The 16,866-nt window shown below is 36.2% G+C and overlaps 2 protein-coding genes across 2 annotated transcripts in view; one reads left to right on the top strand and one right to left on the bottom strand.

Annotated features, from left to right (window-relative positions):
* LOC131668432 (Krueppel-like factor 7) overlaps window positions 1–16,866 on the bottom strand; it is a 298,845-nt gene that overhangs the window by 61,236 nt on the left and 220,743 nt on the right. The gene's annotated exons all lie outside the window — the stretch shown is intronic.
* On the top strand, window positions 2,958–6,177 carry LOC131668433 (SAGA-associated factor 29-like). Its single transcript, XM_058942604.1, has 5 exons — window positions 2,958–3,295; window positions 4,678–4,935; window positions 5,041–5,202; window positions 5,368–5,596; window positions 5,670–6,177. The coding sequence occupies exons 1-5, from the start codon at window positions 3,257–3,259 to the stop codon at window positions 5,867–5,869; spliced, it is 888 nt and encodes a 295-aa protein (XP_058798587.1). The 5' UTR covers window positions 2,958–3,256; the 3' UTR covers window positions 5,870–6,177.

Raw genomic sequence — 16,866 nt, 5'->3', positions numbered from 1 at the left:
TTATTTCTAATTATTTCCTATTACTAATTGATAATCTGATATTTGAATGTTCAAGGTTAAAATAAATGTTGTAATGTCGCAATCTTTATTCTAAGAAAACAAACTTTTAATACTTATTTAAATCGAATATTGGAAAAGAACAAAAATTATTTTCCATATGATCAATCATGAATTTGAAATACACGGGCCTAATACATATTTTTCCGCTGTGATTTGTGTTTTTCAAAAAAAATTGGGAACTTCATCTTTGAAAATTTAGTTTATGTTAAATATATATTATTCAATATGACAAGTATTGAAAAAGAAGTTCAGAACGCGAAATGCTGGTCTGGCGTCACTATAGTAAACGGGAAATATTTATTGCATCTTCGTTTCAATGCTATGTCCAAATAAAACATATTTAATATTTGAAAATACTAATATTGATCAATGTAATTAATATAATGTATAATTGTAATCTGGATTACGACTAATCAATTTTGAAGCATACTATCTAACGATTTAATCATAAAAAATTAACGATGATTTTGAGCTGTCACTGGTCTTTATGATTACGTCAAAAACAAAATATTCGCGCAACTCATAACCAAACAAATGGTACACCAACTTATTTCGTGCATTATTCAGCGTAGTCTATGAAAGTTTTTTTTATATTTTATAATTGCAGTGCCCGTTTGTTACGTAAGTTTTATTAGAACTTTATTTAAAAATAACTTTGTATGTGATAACACAGTGCATTACAAAAAGCATTTCTCATTCTCTGCTTGACACATTCGAACTAATGCATAATTTATTATTTCGCTATATAGACGTGATTTTTATTATTTGTTTTAGTTGATTGGTTGTATAGCATAGTTCTGTAAAAAATATTTTATCTGTGAAGCTTTATACAAAAATGTATTAAGGTTGAAGTGACAATTGCTTGATGATAATATATACTAATATTTTGTTGTCGACGTAAGCATAAACACCAGTGACACTCTTCTTATCTGGTATTTCGACGAAATTTTTTGTGTAGTTTTTATCTGTACTTGTTTGTTTTCCAACAATCAATCATTCAAGTGCACGTAAGTCTACCGAATTTACATGTATCATTTGTAATTTTTTTTATAAATAAGTGACGAGAAATGTATGTGTATATGTATAGCAAAAGGAAAACTATATGTATATTTTTTAACTGAGCAAGTAAAGACCTTACATGCAGAGTAATTCGATGAAAATGAAATAAGAGTAAGGCCGACTCGCCTTCCCTCAAAAAGTAGCCTGTCCTCCTCTCCTTGGAGACTCGATAACTCGATGCGTTAGCAAGCTTTTGTCGCTTTCCCCTACTTGGCATATTCGAATTTGCTTTCGACGAAAGATAGTTGCATACCAGTGCCCGTGATTTATAAACACTTTCTTATTCTAAAAATGTACACTTCATAAATTTACTTTCACTGGTGTCGTCTACTTGCCTCCTGTACCCTACGGTTATAATTTGTTTTCTAGGGAATTTCGACACGTAGTTAAACGAAACTTTTGTACTATTTATAGCTAGATTGTGAATAGTTAGAAGAAGCATCAACTTTTGACACTTCTGAGTGAAATCGTGGGGCGAACACTAACTGTACATGTAACAACTGTATGTATATAAACTGCAGCCAATTTATATAATTTTGAAGAAATTATATTTGTTTTGACCAATATCAATATTTTTAAAATATTTAAATATTTTTTCACTTATACAGTTGGAATATACTGGAAATGTTTTATAAATATAAATAAATCACTGCCCTCCTATATCCTAAAAACCTCCTGGTTATAGGCACTTTGTACCTTCTTCTAGCCGCGGGTGGCAACTGATCATCAGACACTTTCACATTTTCAATACGATGAAAATGAATAATGGCTGTGATAAATTATTGTTTACTTTGCATGAATTGTGAAACTCAGTGATCTATGCTGATGGATTGATACATAATAATCGAAAGTGTTGATTTTCGTATGCATGTACCACTATACGGGAAAAGTTTGATGCGATTTAAACTTCAACATTAGTGGTGACCGGGAAGCTCCTGCCCCAAAACTGACGATAATAAGATTGCAAATTGGGTTAGAGGTACTGGGAAGTTAAAGTGGTTTTACGCACCGATTTGGTAGCCTGTGAGCGCCTGTGACAATTGCCGCGAAATAAAGCTGGGGCGTTGAGTACTTTACGATCTATTCAATTATGGATAGTTTCATTCGAAAGATGAACAGAACTTTGTACTTGAAATAATAAATTAATATTTTTTAAGCGAAATAATGAAATGAATATTTTTTAATTTGAAAGGGCTAACTAGAATGACAGTGATTTGTAACAAGTTTCATAGAGCCATTTCTTTGTTTCAAGATAGCTACGACTAATTTTATAGGTCCGTAATAGATAAATTATTTATAACGTAGGGTAATGAAAAAGTTAAAAAGCATAAAATAATAGATTTGCCTTATTCCCTAGATAAAATAATTTAAGTAATTTTAATTCAAATTGATGACAAAATAACAGTAAAAGACATTACGAAATAAAAATTAATGTTAAATCGTAAAAAATCTTTATACGCTTTTTAAGCTTTTTTTTATTGAACTAGGAATTATGGATTATCTTTTCGAAAATATTATTTTATTAATGCAGAATGTTTTTCGAATTATTAAAAACATAAGAAATCGGAAAAAAATAAAATACAATAAAAATTTCATTAAAGAAATAGAAAATAAGAACTACAGGAGCATTAGTAAATTTGGTACAAAAATAAAACTGCTCTTTTTAAATAAAGAGCCCTATACGACATTGGCCCTATAGTACCATTATACGGTATTATAGGAACACCATAACCACGCCATCTGTAGTAGGATCATTTTAACTACCGGCCCTTTTGGCAACGTTTCTTTTTCTCATTCTTTCGCATTGTTTCGGAATATCAGCTGTGGCTTGTGTTTGGAGAAGGGGCATGCTCGTTGCAACCCCGCTGCAGATCTACGAGTTTTTCTGGTCTGTCATTCTACACTGTAATATCAAATCATGTACAGTTGCGTTTTTCGTTGAAGTTGACAGAATTATTTCAGCGTCACTTATTATAATTGAGTTTTTACTTAGAGATCATCAGTGTTTTTGACAGTGCATCAGTGAAATTTGTGTGAAACGTTTAAATTCAAACCTAATGTTCGCGTTTGAATACACGTATAAAACAAATATTCAATTAATAAACAATAAGTGTTGTGGTTTAGTAAACTAGAAACCATGCCGTTCACAACTGACAATGTCGCTCAACAAATACAGGTAAAATTATTTGATAGTTTTTTTTAATGTTTTTGCATCCAGAGTAGGGTTAGCATCAACGCCGACTGGCGTGGTTCAAGCCTATACGAGTCAAGGAGAGCAGAAGCCACGCATTCCGCCATATCCTATTTCCTCTTTCTTCCTCCTATATTTTATTTTGTTATCTTAATATTAATATTAATCTTAAAAAAATGATGAATCACCGCTATCTACCATTGTTATTGGATCATGCTGAAAAAGAACACGACATTTTGAATTTTCGTGTACTTTGAAATATTTGTGTTATATATCTAGGAATGTGAGATATATTTTAGCAGTAAATTTAATTTATGAATGATTAGTATAAATAATAATCTACAAGAATGGAAATATGACGTTAATAAATTATTTTTAGGACATAAGAGGTTATGTTTTGAAATCAACAGTACAAATCGATAAGTTTATAACCATCTGTGATACTGAAATTAATATCGTCGTCTTAACATTTTGTAGAGAAAAAAAGTGTAATAGAATAAAATGGAGGAAAATGGATTTCCATTTTTTGTACATTGTAAATTGAGAGGTATACAGGCAACAGAAACAAATTATCAGAATATTAAACCCGTGAAAGGTAAACAATATTCACGGACGTTTTGAACGAGGCAATAAAAATAACATGATGTTAAATGTATTACTCATACTAATATAAGACTGGGCCGTAACCATTGCTATTGAATATGCATAGTTTTGTAAAATAATATAATAGCTTATTACATTTCATCAATTGTAGGTTTAATTAATCTTTTGGATAATTTTTCCGATACATCTTGAAATCAGTAAAAGTTCATTGGTTTTTGTAAAAAAATAGATGCAAATTCTATTTTTATTTATCGTGAATATAAATGAACGTAATGTATTTCAAATAGCATGATTTATTCGTGACTATTAGGATTTCCAAGATGGCATATAAAAGGTTCAAATAATATAATAACAGAAAACTATAAAAGCAAAAGCGCGCGAAACTCACTTAAAGACACGAGTTAGATATAGAAATACATTTATTGCGTTTATGCGCGCTATGCTGTCAATATTTTGAATTAGGCCGTAATTTAATTTTTACATTATTACATGTATTAAATATTACCGCGACATTTTTTTAAATTTTTTGAAACGTAAGAGTAATTAAATTATTAATATTATAATTATCAGACAGCAAAACATGAGAACGACATCTGAGCATTTTGATGCTTTATATATATCATTATTGCAGCGTGTATTAAATAGCTTAGTCGCAAACGAAAAAATTTCGATATTTTATTACATTAAAATTTGATGTTTATAAAAATTTAAACAGAAACGTATACGAGTGAGGGTTTTGTTTGTATATTAAATTTTATTTTCAGGAGAGACTAAAACATATACACTCATTAGTTCATGAAATTGAAGATGCTCGAAAGCATTCTGAATATAGTCTGGAAAATATAGAAAGAATTCAAGAAGAAATCAATGTCGAAGAAGAATTAAACACTGTCGATCAAAGAAAGTTAAAGTTTATTTATACTAGAGCAGTGGATGATGCTAAACAAGAAGAAGAATTGTTGAGAGATGCATTGGATAAAATTGAGGAAATCAGATCGATTATTAATCAAAGAAGATTACAAGTAAAATTGAATTATTTGAATAAATAAAAAAATTGCCGTTTGCATAAAATTTGTTGAAATAATGTTGCGTCTAATAATTTAAATAAATCCGTCATTACATCGTAGGCTCGAAACGCTGGGAACAAAGAAGCTATTAGACGTGGAACTTTAATGAAAATGCTACAAGTTACTGCTCAAACATTACCGCTTTACATAAGTAAGGTACCCGGTGAAGAGCCACCACCTCTGTGTGGAGCTATCCCAGCAAAATCATCTCACGTAGCCAAGGTAAAATGTGTATTTACATTTCATTTTTTGCTTGTAGTATAATGGCGGCCTTTCGATTGTATATCCTATTATTAGTATTGCGAACGTCTAATATAATTTTAAAAATTAGTGTAATCTAGTCAGTATATATTATCAATTAACTGTTTATATATTATATATTGATAGATGGGTGACATGGTAGCTGCATTTGTCAAAAACTCAGAGGAGGAAGAAAATTGGATTCTGGCCGAAGTGATCAGTTATAATCATACCACAAACAAATATGAGATCGACGACGTGGATGAAGAGGAAAAACAAAAATATACAGTATCGAGACGACGTGTTATACCTTTACCTCTTATGAGGGCAAATCCTGAAACAGATTCGCATGCTTTGTTTTCGACTGGTTTGACAGGTAATGTTATTTTCTCTTTAAATTTATAATGACACGTTGACGGCGCAATATTGTTAAAATATAATTATTTCAGTTATGGCTTTGTATCCACAAACTACATGCTTCTATAAAGCCAAAATTCATTCCGAGCCCGCGACAGCACAGGAAGATTATGAGGTATTGTTTGAAGATGAAACTAATGCTGACGGATACTCAGCACCTCTGAAAGTACCTCAACGTTATATTATTTCGAATAAAGAAGGAAAGAAGAGAAATAAACGAAGTCGTTGCTGAAATTCTGTGGTGAAAATTATAGTTGAATGCCGTATTCTTATTTAAAAGGTTTTTTGAAATAATATACATAACTATATAACTTTTCATTTTATACATTTTTTGTTTGTTTTTTGTTCATGATATATTTGATGAACTTAGCTTAATTATTTATTGCTAATTTGTACTTATTGTTTGACTGTGCCTATATGATTTCATATTACTTAATGATGTTTTATTTTTTAAAGAATTTGGTTTGAAATAGATTTAAAATTGTGAAAGTAGGTCAAATGTGAATTTTTAAAATAAAGTAGTTGAAAGTACGTGATGTAAATAAGTTTGACTGAAAAATATTTGTACGTATTGTGCTTATTAAATTTTGTAAATGATATTGTGTTAATAAAACTTTTACGACAATCCAACTTTTTATTAATAATAATCCAAAGTAATTTAAGGAATCGTCATAATGTTGCCACGAACTACCAAGTAAAAGTAAAATACAGCTTACAACAATCGATTGAATTATCCTGCGAAAAATAAGTGTGTTAGTGAGCCGCAGCCCTTCGCGTCGCGTAGCCTTGTTATTAGTCGTCTAATTACCGCAGTGACATTAACATAGTCTCTGGCGTCGAGCCAAGCGTGTTACGCAGGATTTACGTTGCTATGTAGGTGCGCCACAGCCTCTTAATTTTGCTCGCGGGTGACGATTTATCGAATCTGTAATTTGAAATTTCTACTTCGGCGAAGAGTGATTTCACTGGTCGACGATGCAGGCATTAGTAAGCGAACGCTGTACGGACCTTGTTTCGCTAATATCATGGGTGTGCGAGGTGTTGAGTGCAACGTATGCTTTTCCCATTTGAATGTTGCTTATAGGAGTACCAGAAGTTTGATTTACTGAAGTTAGGTGCGTGCTCGATAATCGAGTGATATGTACCGGTGATTTGAATAAAAATAAAGAGCACAACTTGTAAACGTTAATTTATAATATTGATCTTGAATTATATTGTAATGGATTAAAATTTGTCAATAATCAGATGCGATTATCAAGTAACTAGAAATACTTGTGTCACTTTCATTTATCTTACAACATAGCCAACTTGAAAAGCAAGCCCAGATCATTGACAACGGAAAATCCGCGGAATGCCCAGTAAAAATTATCATCGATCAAACAGATCGATCAGGTTACCGTGCAAATCGCCCCATCGGGAGCGATCCGAAATACGCGCGTGCGCATTTCAAGACAAGAACGCAACGAAAGTGTGCGTAGGCAGCAAAGAAAAAAAAAGGAGATACCCTCGTAACACATTAATCGCAAGTCTCGGCGCGGTGGAACAAACGTCGTCGTCGAAAGCTACAGCAGTAAGCCGCGTTTCGGGAAACCGTTACGCGCGGCGACGACCGATTAATGTCCATTGGAATTTCCAATCACGCCGCCCGATTACGGCGATTGATTGAGCTACGTGCTCGCAATGCCTGAGCTGCGCAGGTGCCGCCGCAGCCACCGATGTTGCTCGATGTTTCTTTTTTATTTTTCGTTTTGGATTTCTCTATGTTATGGGCAGCGATGCAAATTAACCTTTCATTTTTCTTATTGTGGCGTGGAGATATGCACGAGGTTTTGAGTTGAGTGTCATCGAGAGCTGAATTACAATTCATGCGCTTAGGTTGGATTTTCACAAATTTTTACAAACTCTATTGTCGAAAGATAACTTTGCGTAATTTTTGCTGTTGGAATGTCGTTGATCCCCGTTGTGTTTAAAGTTTTATATGGCTAAAAAATGACTCATAATGCAATTCTTCGTCATTTGTTCAATAGCTCTCATGAATACGACAGCTAAATTAGAATTAAGGAACCAGCGCCTCCTCGTTCGCGTCATATTCATAAGGACTAAAATAAAAAGAGAGAAAGTCTCAGAGCACAGTGAATCCTTGAAAAAACAGCGAGGCCAGCTAGAACCCAAACCAATCAATCTTGCCTCTACTAGCACACAATCAGCGGCACTTGTGGCTATACGTCCGCGCGCTCGCAGATGCTAGCTCTGTATCTTACACGGGTAGCAGGCTACACGGGTATCCCATTTCCGAGCTGCTTGCTGCGGAGAACGCGACGAAGCATCTTGTAGCTCACACCCGATAACGCGATCTCCACCTCCTCCTCGCGCGCTTGCATTTGTCCGCGAGCTTACTATCCCCGTTCCGCTTCGTTCCGTCTCGTTCGGTCCTTTCGCGCTTATTGTCCTCCGTGTCAGTTTTTCTTTCTCGCCAATCGAGACATTTGGCCAGCGAGCTTCACTGTCAATTTGCTGTAGCATGACAAAGGTGACAAAAACGAAAAAATCATTTCGATCTTGAGCGCTCGCGCTTCGCGCTCGGCATTCTATTAGCCGCAGAATTTACGGCCGATCGGGCGGCTTTATCGCGGATATGCGCAACGCGCGCTTTGAACCTCTTCTGATGCGCCTCTGACGCGGTTGCTGCACTACGACTATTTAGATAGCGCGCCCCGTGCGAGATTAGGTCCAAAGAGCTTTCGCCGAAAGTTTATCTGTCGGCGGGATGTGTCGGCACGAAATTTCAAATTGGCTTTCAGATTGCCTATCGTGACATCCACTACGCGCTTATCGCCGAGGATATTCGACGTGTAATTGAATGGCTTTCCGATTGCTGTAAACTATATCCTCTTCGACGTTGATAAGACGTACACATATTTGAGTTTCGATGTTTGCAGGTGGAAATAGTTCAAAGTGACGATTTTCGACGGATTGTACGTTTTAAACTTTGGATAGGTGGTGTTGTGGAATTGTCTCGCACTCGATATATTTTTGATGGAACAAGGGATAAATTGAAATGAGTGAATGTAATATTAATAGAGATGTACTAACTTTAACGAGACAAGGAAGTGCTTCGCGCACCGGTCGGAGCACAAACTTGTATTGATTCGACGTTTCAGACTGTTTTTCCAGTCCCTGCTCGGGGAGCTGCATAGAAAATTGTCATGCCAAGGCCCGTTAATATCGGCGGCAGGTGTTCGAGGCGAAAAGAAAAATCCACGAGATACACGTGAAATAATTTGGCACACAGAGAGCGGGAGCCCGTTAACGTTAGCTCGGTACCCGTAGCTAAAAACAAAGCCCGTGTAGCCTGAGCTTAATTACAAGCGCAGCAGGGAGAGAGGCGCTGAGCGCATATTTAAACGCCACCTATGACCCTTCGCTTCGTCCTCTCTCGAGCGGTAACAGTAAAACCGGCTCTGGCCGTCGCTGCGGACAGGTCGACCTTTTCGGACTTTACGCGGCCAATTAAATCGGGGGAGGCTGATGTTACGCGGCTTCACGTATACGTGCCACACAATACGCGCCTCCGCGCCTATTTAGAGGCCTGTTTTATATGTTCGGAACGAGGTGCCAGGCAAACGACCTTCCGCGTTGTTGCTACTTTTGCTTTTATGCCAATTAATTGATAGACACTCTCGAGGCCTCACACAACGGCTTGTAAGCTACAAAGTGGGATAAAATACCGACTGATTTTGCAGTTAGCCAAGTATGTTGTAGAAAGTACCCATCCGACATAGGGAATAAACGAGCGAAATTTTCCAAGCGTTCGATGGGAAAGAAGGTTCAGTTTTAATCAAATCAAGGCATTTGAACTTTGAGAAACTCATTAATTGAAGAATGCGTTGAAGGGACCAAATGATTTCTTCAAAAGTGCCGTGAAAGTACTGTTGTATGAGCGTAAAAAAACGCTATAATTTTTTACAGCTGACAACGGTTTATACGAAGCCCACGTAAGCCGTGACGAAAAAAAAATTGGAAAACGAGAAATCTTAAACGCTGCACTTATCATAATCGGGCCAACGAAAAACTCGCGTTCCCGCGAATAATGCGTAACTGTCGCGCCTTGTAATCTTCCGCCGAAACGTGCTTCCTTCTTCGTTTTTACCAAAAAATTCATCTCGAGAACGGAGGAACAACTTGAGCGACGAATAAGGTGCTTTCATCAGCATGTGTATCGAGGAATAAAATAAAAACAGGAGAGCTGCCGTGAAGTGACATTCCACTCGTCTTGATGAATTAAATTTTAGTGTCGTTCATCTCATGGAAAAAGTTGCACATCGATTTTGCAAGCAAAAAAGCTGAATATTGATTAATTGCTTCGGTAGTCGCGATTCCAAAAACTTTGTTTGCTTCATTGAACAGTTTGAAAGAACAGCTTTTTTGACAAGCACAAATTTCTTTTCCTTATCTTTCAATGTCATAATCCGCAATAATAATATTTATACTTGAATATTTTTCGCGGAGCAGAACGTTAACTCTCGTACAACATAAATAACGATGAAGTATGACACAGGAGAAAGATAGCAATATAGCATAGGCCAGATTTATACAACATGTTTGAAAGATCAAAGAATTTCTTATATAAGTTGTGTTCAAATAAATTTTAAAACGTTCGATTAAATTTATTCACAGAAATATTGTCGATATTACCGTTTTCGGTTATCTCGTAGCTTAAAAATCTGGTATAAATTAGTTTTATTATAAATACATGATTTTTTAATCTAACATTTCATTTAATCTAATCTTTGTTATAATAAATCATAACTTATTTATTATTTTTTTTTATTTAAACGCTTGATTGTGAAATATTATTCAAACTGAAATTATAGAGAACATTCAGTTAAGTTTCAGTGATAACATATTGTCTGACATCTATTTTATGTCATATTCCATAAAAATATATTAAACTTGATGTTATCTCTACGATACCAATTGCATTGATGATTTTTAATGCAAACCGATTAGAATTTTGCATTTTTATTTTTGGTTTGATATAAAATTGGCAGGCAAAATTAAAATACATTAAACTGTACTGATGAGAAAGTCCCAGCATTCGAAATACAATATTGATTTACTTTCACTAACTCAGAAGTTTTTGAAGGTTGCATAAATATTAAACACTTTAATTAAGTATTCTTCGAATCTTCAACACAGATACAATAATTGGCTTGCCTCAAAAATTACAATAATAAGGAAATTCCCTTGATTTGATAAGCAGCAACGATAAGATGTATTATTAAGATATCAGCCAACATACGAGTGGACAATTTGTCAGTTGACACGCAGATATTATAGGAACATGACGTGGTCACCAATAAACAATACGTTAGTTTGTGCTGAAAATCCATCGCTACCCGATTGTCAGCCAGCTGCCTTAGCGTTTTTGTCGTTTCTCGTACAATATTTTGGTCATTCTTACGACGAGCATTTTACAGATTCTAAAAAATTTGACGAAGAGCATAGCATCGAATACGATTTCATTATTGTGGGTGCAGGCAGTGCCGGCTGTGTTCTTGCTAGTCGTTTGAGTGAAATTAAAAATTGGAAGGTATGCTGTCGCAAAAGTGATAAGTAGCAATTAATACAATAAATGACGCTGAAACTATTTTTACAGATTTTATTATTAGAAGCTGGAGATGAAGAACCAATAGTAACCGATATTCCCGCGATGAATGTTGCGGGGAGTAACATTGATTATAAATATCAAACGCAACCGGAGCCATTTGCTTGCTCTATTAACCAAAATAGATCATGTCTTTGGCCTCGTGGAAAAACAATGGGTGGCAGCTCATCGATCAATGGCATGATGTACGTTCGAGGTTCAAAACAAGATTACGATGATTGGGAGAAATTCGGTAATCCTGGATGGAGTTACAAAAATGTTTTACCCTATTTCAAAAAGGCCGAAGATCTTAGAATCCCAGAAGTAAGTGGTAAGATTTTAGAGGATAGGAAGAAATTCAAGTACCCCTTTTGAAAACTAATGCCCATTTTTGATCGTAGATTGCCGCTAAAAGTCCAGAAAGTCATGGAATCGGAGGACCTTTGACTGTCGACTATTTTCCTGACAAGGATAAGTATATTGAAACGATTTTAAGCGCCTGGAAAGAGCTCGGTCTAGAAGAAATAGATTACAATGCTGGAAGTAGCATGATCGGTGCGGCAAGAGCGCAATCTACAACGATTAATGGAGCAAGACAAAGCACGAATGGTGCGTATATCCGACCGATCCGGGGTCGCCGAGAGAATTTGACGATAAAAACCAATGCCCAAGTCACTAAAATTATTATCGACCGCAACACCAAAAAAGCATCAGGCGTCGAATACGCTTCTCAAGACAAAACGACCAGAAAAATCTTTGCGAAGAAAGAGGTCATAGTATCGGCAGGAGCTATCGACTCTCCAAAATTATTAATGCTTTCGGGGATTGGACCAGCAGAGGAACTCTATGAAGCTAACATTCAAATGATCAAAGAATTAGCCGTTGGAAAGAATCTGCAAGATCATATCCAAGTCGAAGCTGTATTATTTCATTTAAATGAAAATCAATCGATTAATGACATTTACAAAGATGCTCAAAACGATTTGGTGTACTGGATGAGTAGTCATGAGGGTCTCGCAGCAAATACAGGTTTTCTTGATGCTACAGCATTTTTTCAGACACCATATGAAAATAATCCTGGTGTTCCCGATATTCAGACATACTTTTACGGATATTTAGTCGATGAAAATGAAAATCCAGCCAGCATGCTGAAGTCGCACTATAACCGTGTAGCTTTATGCGTTGGCTTATTAAATCCTAAAAGTCGAGGAGAAATAAAGTTAAGTAAAACCAACCCAGTTTTCGAGCCACCTCTTATATACGCGAATTATTTGACTCATCGGGATGATATCAAAACAATTATCGCTGGCCTTCGAATGGGGCGGAAAATATTCCAAACAAAATCTTTTAAAAAAGCCAAATTAATCGAAAAACCATGGAAAGATTGTCAAAGTTATAAATATGACAGTTACGGATACTGGTATTGCGTTATTCAGCGTTATTCTCAAACAATATTCCATCCTGTTGGAACTTGTAAGATGGGTCCAAAAAGTGATCCTACAGCGGTCGTCGATTCGACATTAAAAGTCTATGGAATCGACAATCTGAGAGTGATCGATGCATCAATCATGCCTGTAATTGTTCGGGGAAATACAAATGCGCCAACTATTATGATTGCTGAGAAAGGAAGTGATATCATCAAGCAGAAATGGCTGTAAATGAGCACAAGTTTCATTTTGTAATTTTTATGAAATGTTACACGATTTATTAAAAGAAAAAAAAACTTTATGAATGAACCATTTGAAACAGTAAATACTAAGGGTGTTTGACTTTTGGCAGCCTTCGATGAACATTCCATTTTTATCAATTTCTTTGCATTTTTGTATTGTACAATTCATTAGTTAGTCATACCCGCCACTAAGATAGCCACGCATTCATTGCGCTCACATATTTAGGTTGACAGCTTTATAAAGCTGATGACATCCATTTCATTCACTTCAAGAAGGTTCACATCTAGAACGAGTACGTGATTGTAGAAAAGTATTAGAATCATGCGAGCAAACGGAAAAACAGACTTTCTCTATGATAGATCAAAAGAATGTCATCTCCATCATGGCAAGTAACGTATAAGGCGAGCGAGACGGGCGTTGTAAAATGTAAATGTGTGCGTCGATATGGGCCGCCCCTGTATATGGTCGAGTATGTCATCGAAACGTTTCCATTGCAACTTCCCCTAGTCTTGTATGGATCCGTGGGAAACTTTCTGTTTATTACTCTTTTTTTTTTGTAATTCTCTGAAAAAACTTGGCTAGTTGTCGTTTATCTTTTAAAACATATTTGTATACTTTTTCACAGGCGATAATCATTATTTTGTAAATGGATTCTCGTGATAAACGGTAAATTCTCATTTTAGACTAAGATAAGATTTCGGTCCCTTATCAAGAGCACTGTATAAGAGAAAATTATACAAATTTTCACAAGCTATAAAACAGGCATGTGAAAACATCCACGGTCAAGAGTAGCTTTAACGTAATTTTCAAAGTATTTTCAAAATATAATTCACAACTCAAAAAATTCTTAAACACGAACTGTGCGTGAAACTGCGGAGAGTTGGCAAAGCTGTCCAGTGGCGAGCATAACGAAACATTTTAATTGAAATGGAAACGAACTTGTCTGAAATATTCACTTTCGAAACTTGATCTCAAAATTTAAACAAGGATTAACCCGTCCAAAGTCCGAAGATAATTATTGAGCTGTTAACCTTCGAACCTCTGTTCAAAATAGAGCAATCATTATCATAATATTTCCCTCGCATAGTTCCGAGAAAATTCATCTTGCAGGCGCGCGCCATGATTTACCTGCGAGTGACCGTCGGCACAGGAAAAACATACCTCACGCGCGTTTTATTCATATTATAATCTGCGCACGCGCTCTCACTTTGCACACCATACATCATACACCGCTTCCGAGTGCATAAACAGCCGCGACCTATGTAAATACATCTGAATCGGTTTGCACTTACACGCGCGCTGTGACTCACTGGCGAGGGCGAGTCTGTCAATATTGCCTTCTCTATGCATTACCTGATTGTTTCTTCCTCTACTGATTTTCTTTTCGGACAGGCTTGTTTACGGTTATCGTTTCGCAGTAGTGCTACAAAAGATCGAGTTAACGGATGAATAAGCTTTGATTAACGGTAGCTTGCGTGTGGGTTTTGTCGCTGGTTATACAAAGATGTCAAATAGGTTTGCTTTGAGAGGCGTAATGACTACGTGATTTTTTTTTTTTTTTTTTTTTTCGATTTTCGCGAGGTTCCTTTTGAATCGTATTTACAGTAAGTGTCGGCATTTAAAGTAAGCTATGATTTTTTGTCTTTTCTGCAAACAAATAGACTGTACTTGGAATATAGATTGAAAATGATTAAAACTGACTAATAACAAGTCTAGGTGAAAAATACGAAAATTACAGTAATAGCACTGTGTGTGTGTTTGTTCGTATATTGCTACCATTAGTAGATCAACATACTGTATTAAATTAAATTACAGTCATTACAGTGTTATTCGCAGTCTTGGACTCTACATGCGGCTACTAAGTGTAATCGAGGAAGTGCGTGCAAATTTAGCGTATATGCGGAGTTAAAGTAATTCCTTGGATGATTCAGTCATTTCCTCTATACGGGCAGATCAATTCGAAAGTGTTCTTTTCGAGTATTATCGGAATAACTATATTCTATAATGTCTTTTATTGTCCGAGAAAGTTAGAACGAGAAACGATTGCGTTTATTAGCTATGATTTATAAGTGTCGATTCGAGAGTCGGGTTTCATCAAAAATCCAATTGCACGCTTCGCACACAGGTGAAATATCGTCCGAAAATTCCGCTAATCCAGCGATTCGCAATGAGAAAGTTGCGCGCGGAAGGAACGTTTTTCATGCGGAGTCCCGCCGGTATTGCAATATATATCGCCGATCAAAACCGGAATCCTCTTTTCAGCGCGATCTGCTGCTTCTTTTACTTCATTGAAATGGCTTTGAAGGGAGATCTTTCTCTCTCTAGTCGTGAAACTCCAGAGGTGACCTAGTTCGACAGAGTGAGGGGGTTCGATTTCAAATTTTATTGGATGTTTACGCTTTTACGTTTGACAGATTGATTGACAACGGCCGCGGCTTACATTTCATTTTCTAAATTACTGGAAAATTCAGCGCTGCAAAAAGTTGTTCCGTCGGCCGATTTATCAAACACTCACGCGGCGTTCGACGAGAATCTTGTGAGAATAGTATGTCATTGTTGAAGGTATGCCAAAAGATGGTGTACGTGACTTTTTCGAGGAGTTAGAAAATAGCATAGAAATGGTGAACTTTCTTGCATATATTAATTTTCGTAAGTGAACCGTGGAAAGTTTTCCAAAGACATTTTGTGCATAAATCAAAATCATCATCGAATATTTTAGTGTTCGAATTTGTTTTTTCTGTAAATATTTTACCGAAAACTTACCAAACACCGACACTCAGGAAAATGCTTGGCATAACGTAGAAATATCGACATACCTGCAAGCAAAAGAGAAAATCATTAATCAACGTGAATTTTTAGGAGCGATTTGCGTTGAAAAAAATCTGGTAAAAAAGCTATTCGGGCTAAAAATACATACGAGAGAGCAAACACCTGCAAGCGCGCGGCGCGGCTGGATCGATAAATCGGGGTATAGGAATTCGCAGTTGCAGGAAAGGAAAGAAAAGAGATGTAGATTCTCATGGTCGCTCTGCATGTTCGCGCCCATGGGGCGGCTGCTGCTCGCAGTTCGTCTTCGTCAGCGCTGCGCCGAGACAACGGCCAACGGCGCGGCGCGGCTTCCTTTTCTCTCGTCATTAAAAGCTTCTCTCCCGCCGCCGCCGGCTGCCGATCTCTCTCTATTTTTCTTTTGCTCTGCCTTTCGACGCCATCGATCTTTTATTTCTGATGGTTTATTGAGTTTGATTGAGGCTTAATTGGGTGGGTGCTGATGGTCTATTGCGTGCAAATGCCATCTTGATCGCGTCTATTTGCTTTTGCTCTCGTTCGACTTTCAGCGTATTATACCGGATTGATTCGGAGGAAGGTATCAAGGTAAACTGGTGTGATTGTCTGGCTTGCGCCATTTTTTTTCGTGCCTACTCTTTTATTTTTTGTAGATATTTTCAATCGCGACCTTACATCACTGACAGCATTTACAGCATTTTCTATTATAATGACAACTCATTTGTTTTCAAGCTTGCAAACTTCTTATCTAATTATAATTACTTTTATAAAATCTATGTTTTAAAGTGATTTTTTTTAATTTGATTATTTAGATTATAAATAGGCCTAATCTCTGAACCAATTGAAAAAGCCCGAAGATTTTGCATTGTCGCAAATATTAATTCTTTGTCCCACAGCTGACGCTAGTTGGCGTTCAAAATTCTTATTCCAACGTTTTACGTTTATCAGTGTTTATACGGAAATCATTCAAATTAAGTGATTATCAATTCTAAAATCTAAAGCTTGGGTAAACATTAAACTATAACGTAATCGCGCGCGTGCACACACACACACACACCGAACTAGTTTCCGATTGCGCGTTGAGATGTAGCTAAATCTGCCGATCTGCACCCGGCGCGTCGGGGTGAA

This window comes from Phymastichus coffea, unplaced genomic scaffold, assembly GCF_024137745.1.
Source record: "Phymastichus coffea isolate CEN01 unplaced genomic scaffold, Cenicafe_Pcof_1.1 PCOF00077, whole genome shotgun sequence".
Lineage (NCBI taxonomy): Eukaryota > Metazoa > Arthropoda > Insecta > Hymenoptera > Eulophidae > Phymastichus > Phymastichus coffea.
The sequence above is the reverse complement of the archived record's forward strand: the minus strand, read 5'-3'. Positions and strand labels throughout refer to the sequence as shown.

What these genes read in the sequence shown, in the direction of transcription:
- LOC131668433 (XM_058942604.1), top strand. Translation starts at nt 3,257, where the DNA reads ATGCCGTTCACAACTGACAATGTCGCTCAACAAATACAG. An exon ending in ATGTCGCTCAACAAATACAG is followed by an intron (nt 3,296 to 4,677) that starts GTAAAATTATTT and finishes TTTTATTTTCAG; the next exon opens with GAGAGACTAAAACATATACA. An exon ending in TTAATCAAAGAAGATTACAA is followed by an intron (nt 4,936 to 5,040) that starts GTAAAATTGAAT and finishes ATTACATCGTAG; the next exon opens with GCTCGAAACGCTGGGAACAA.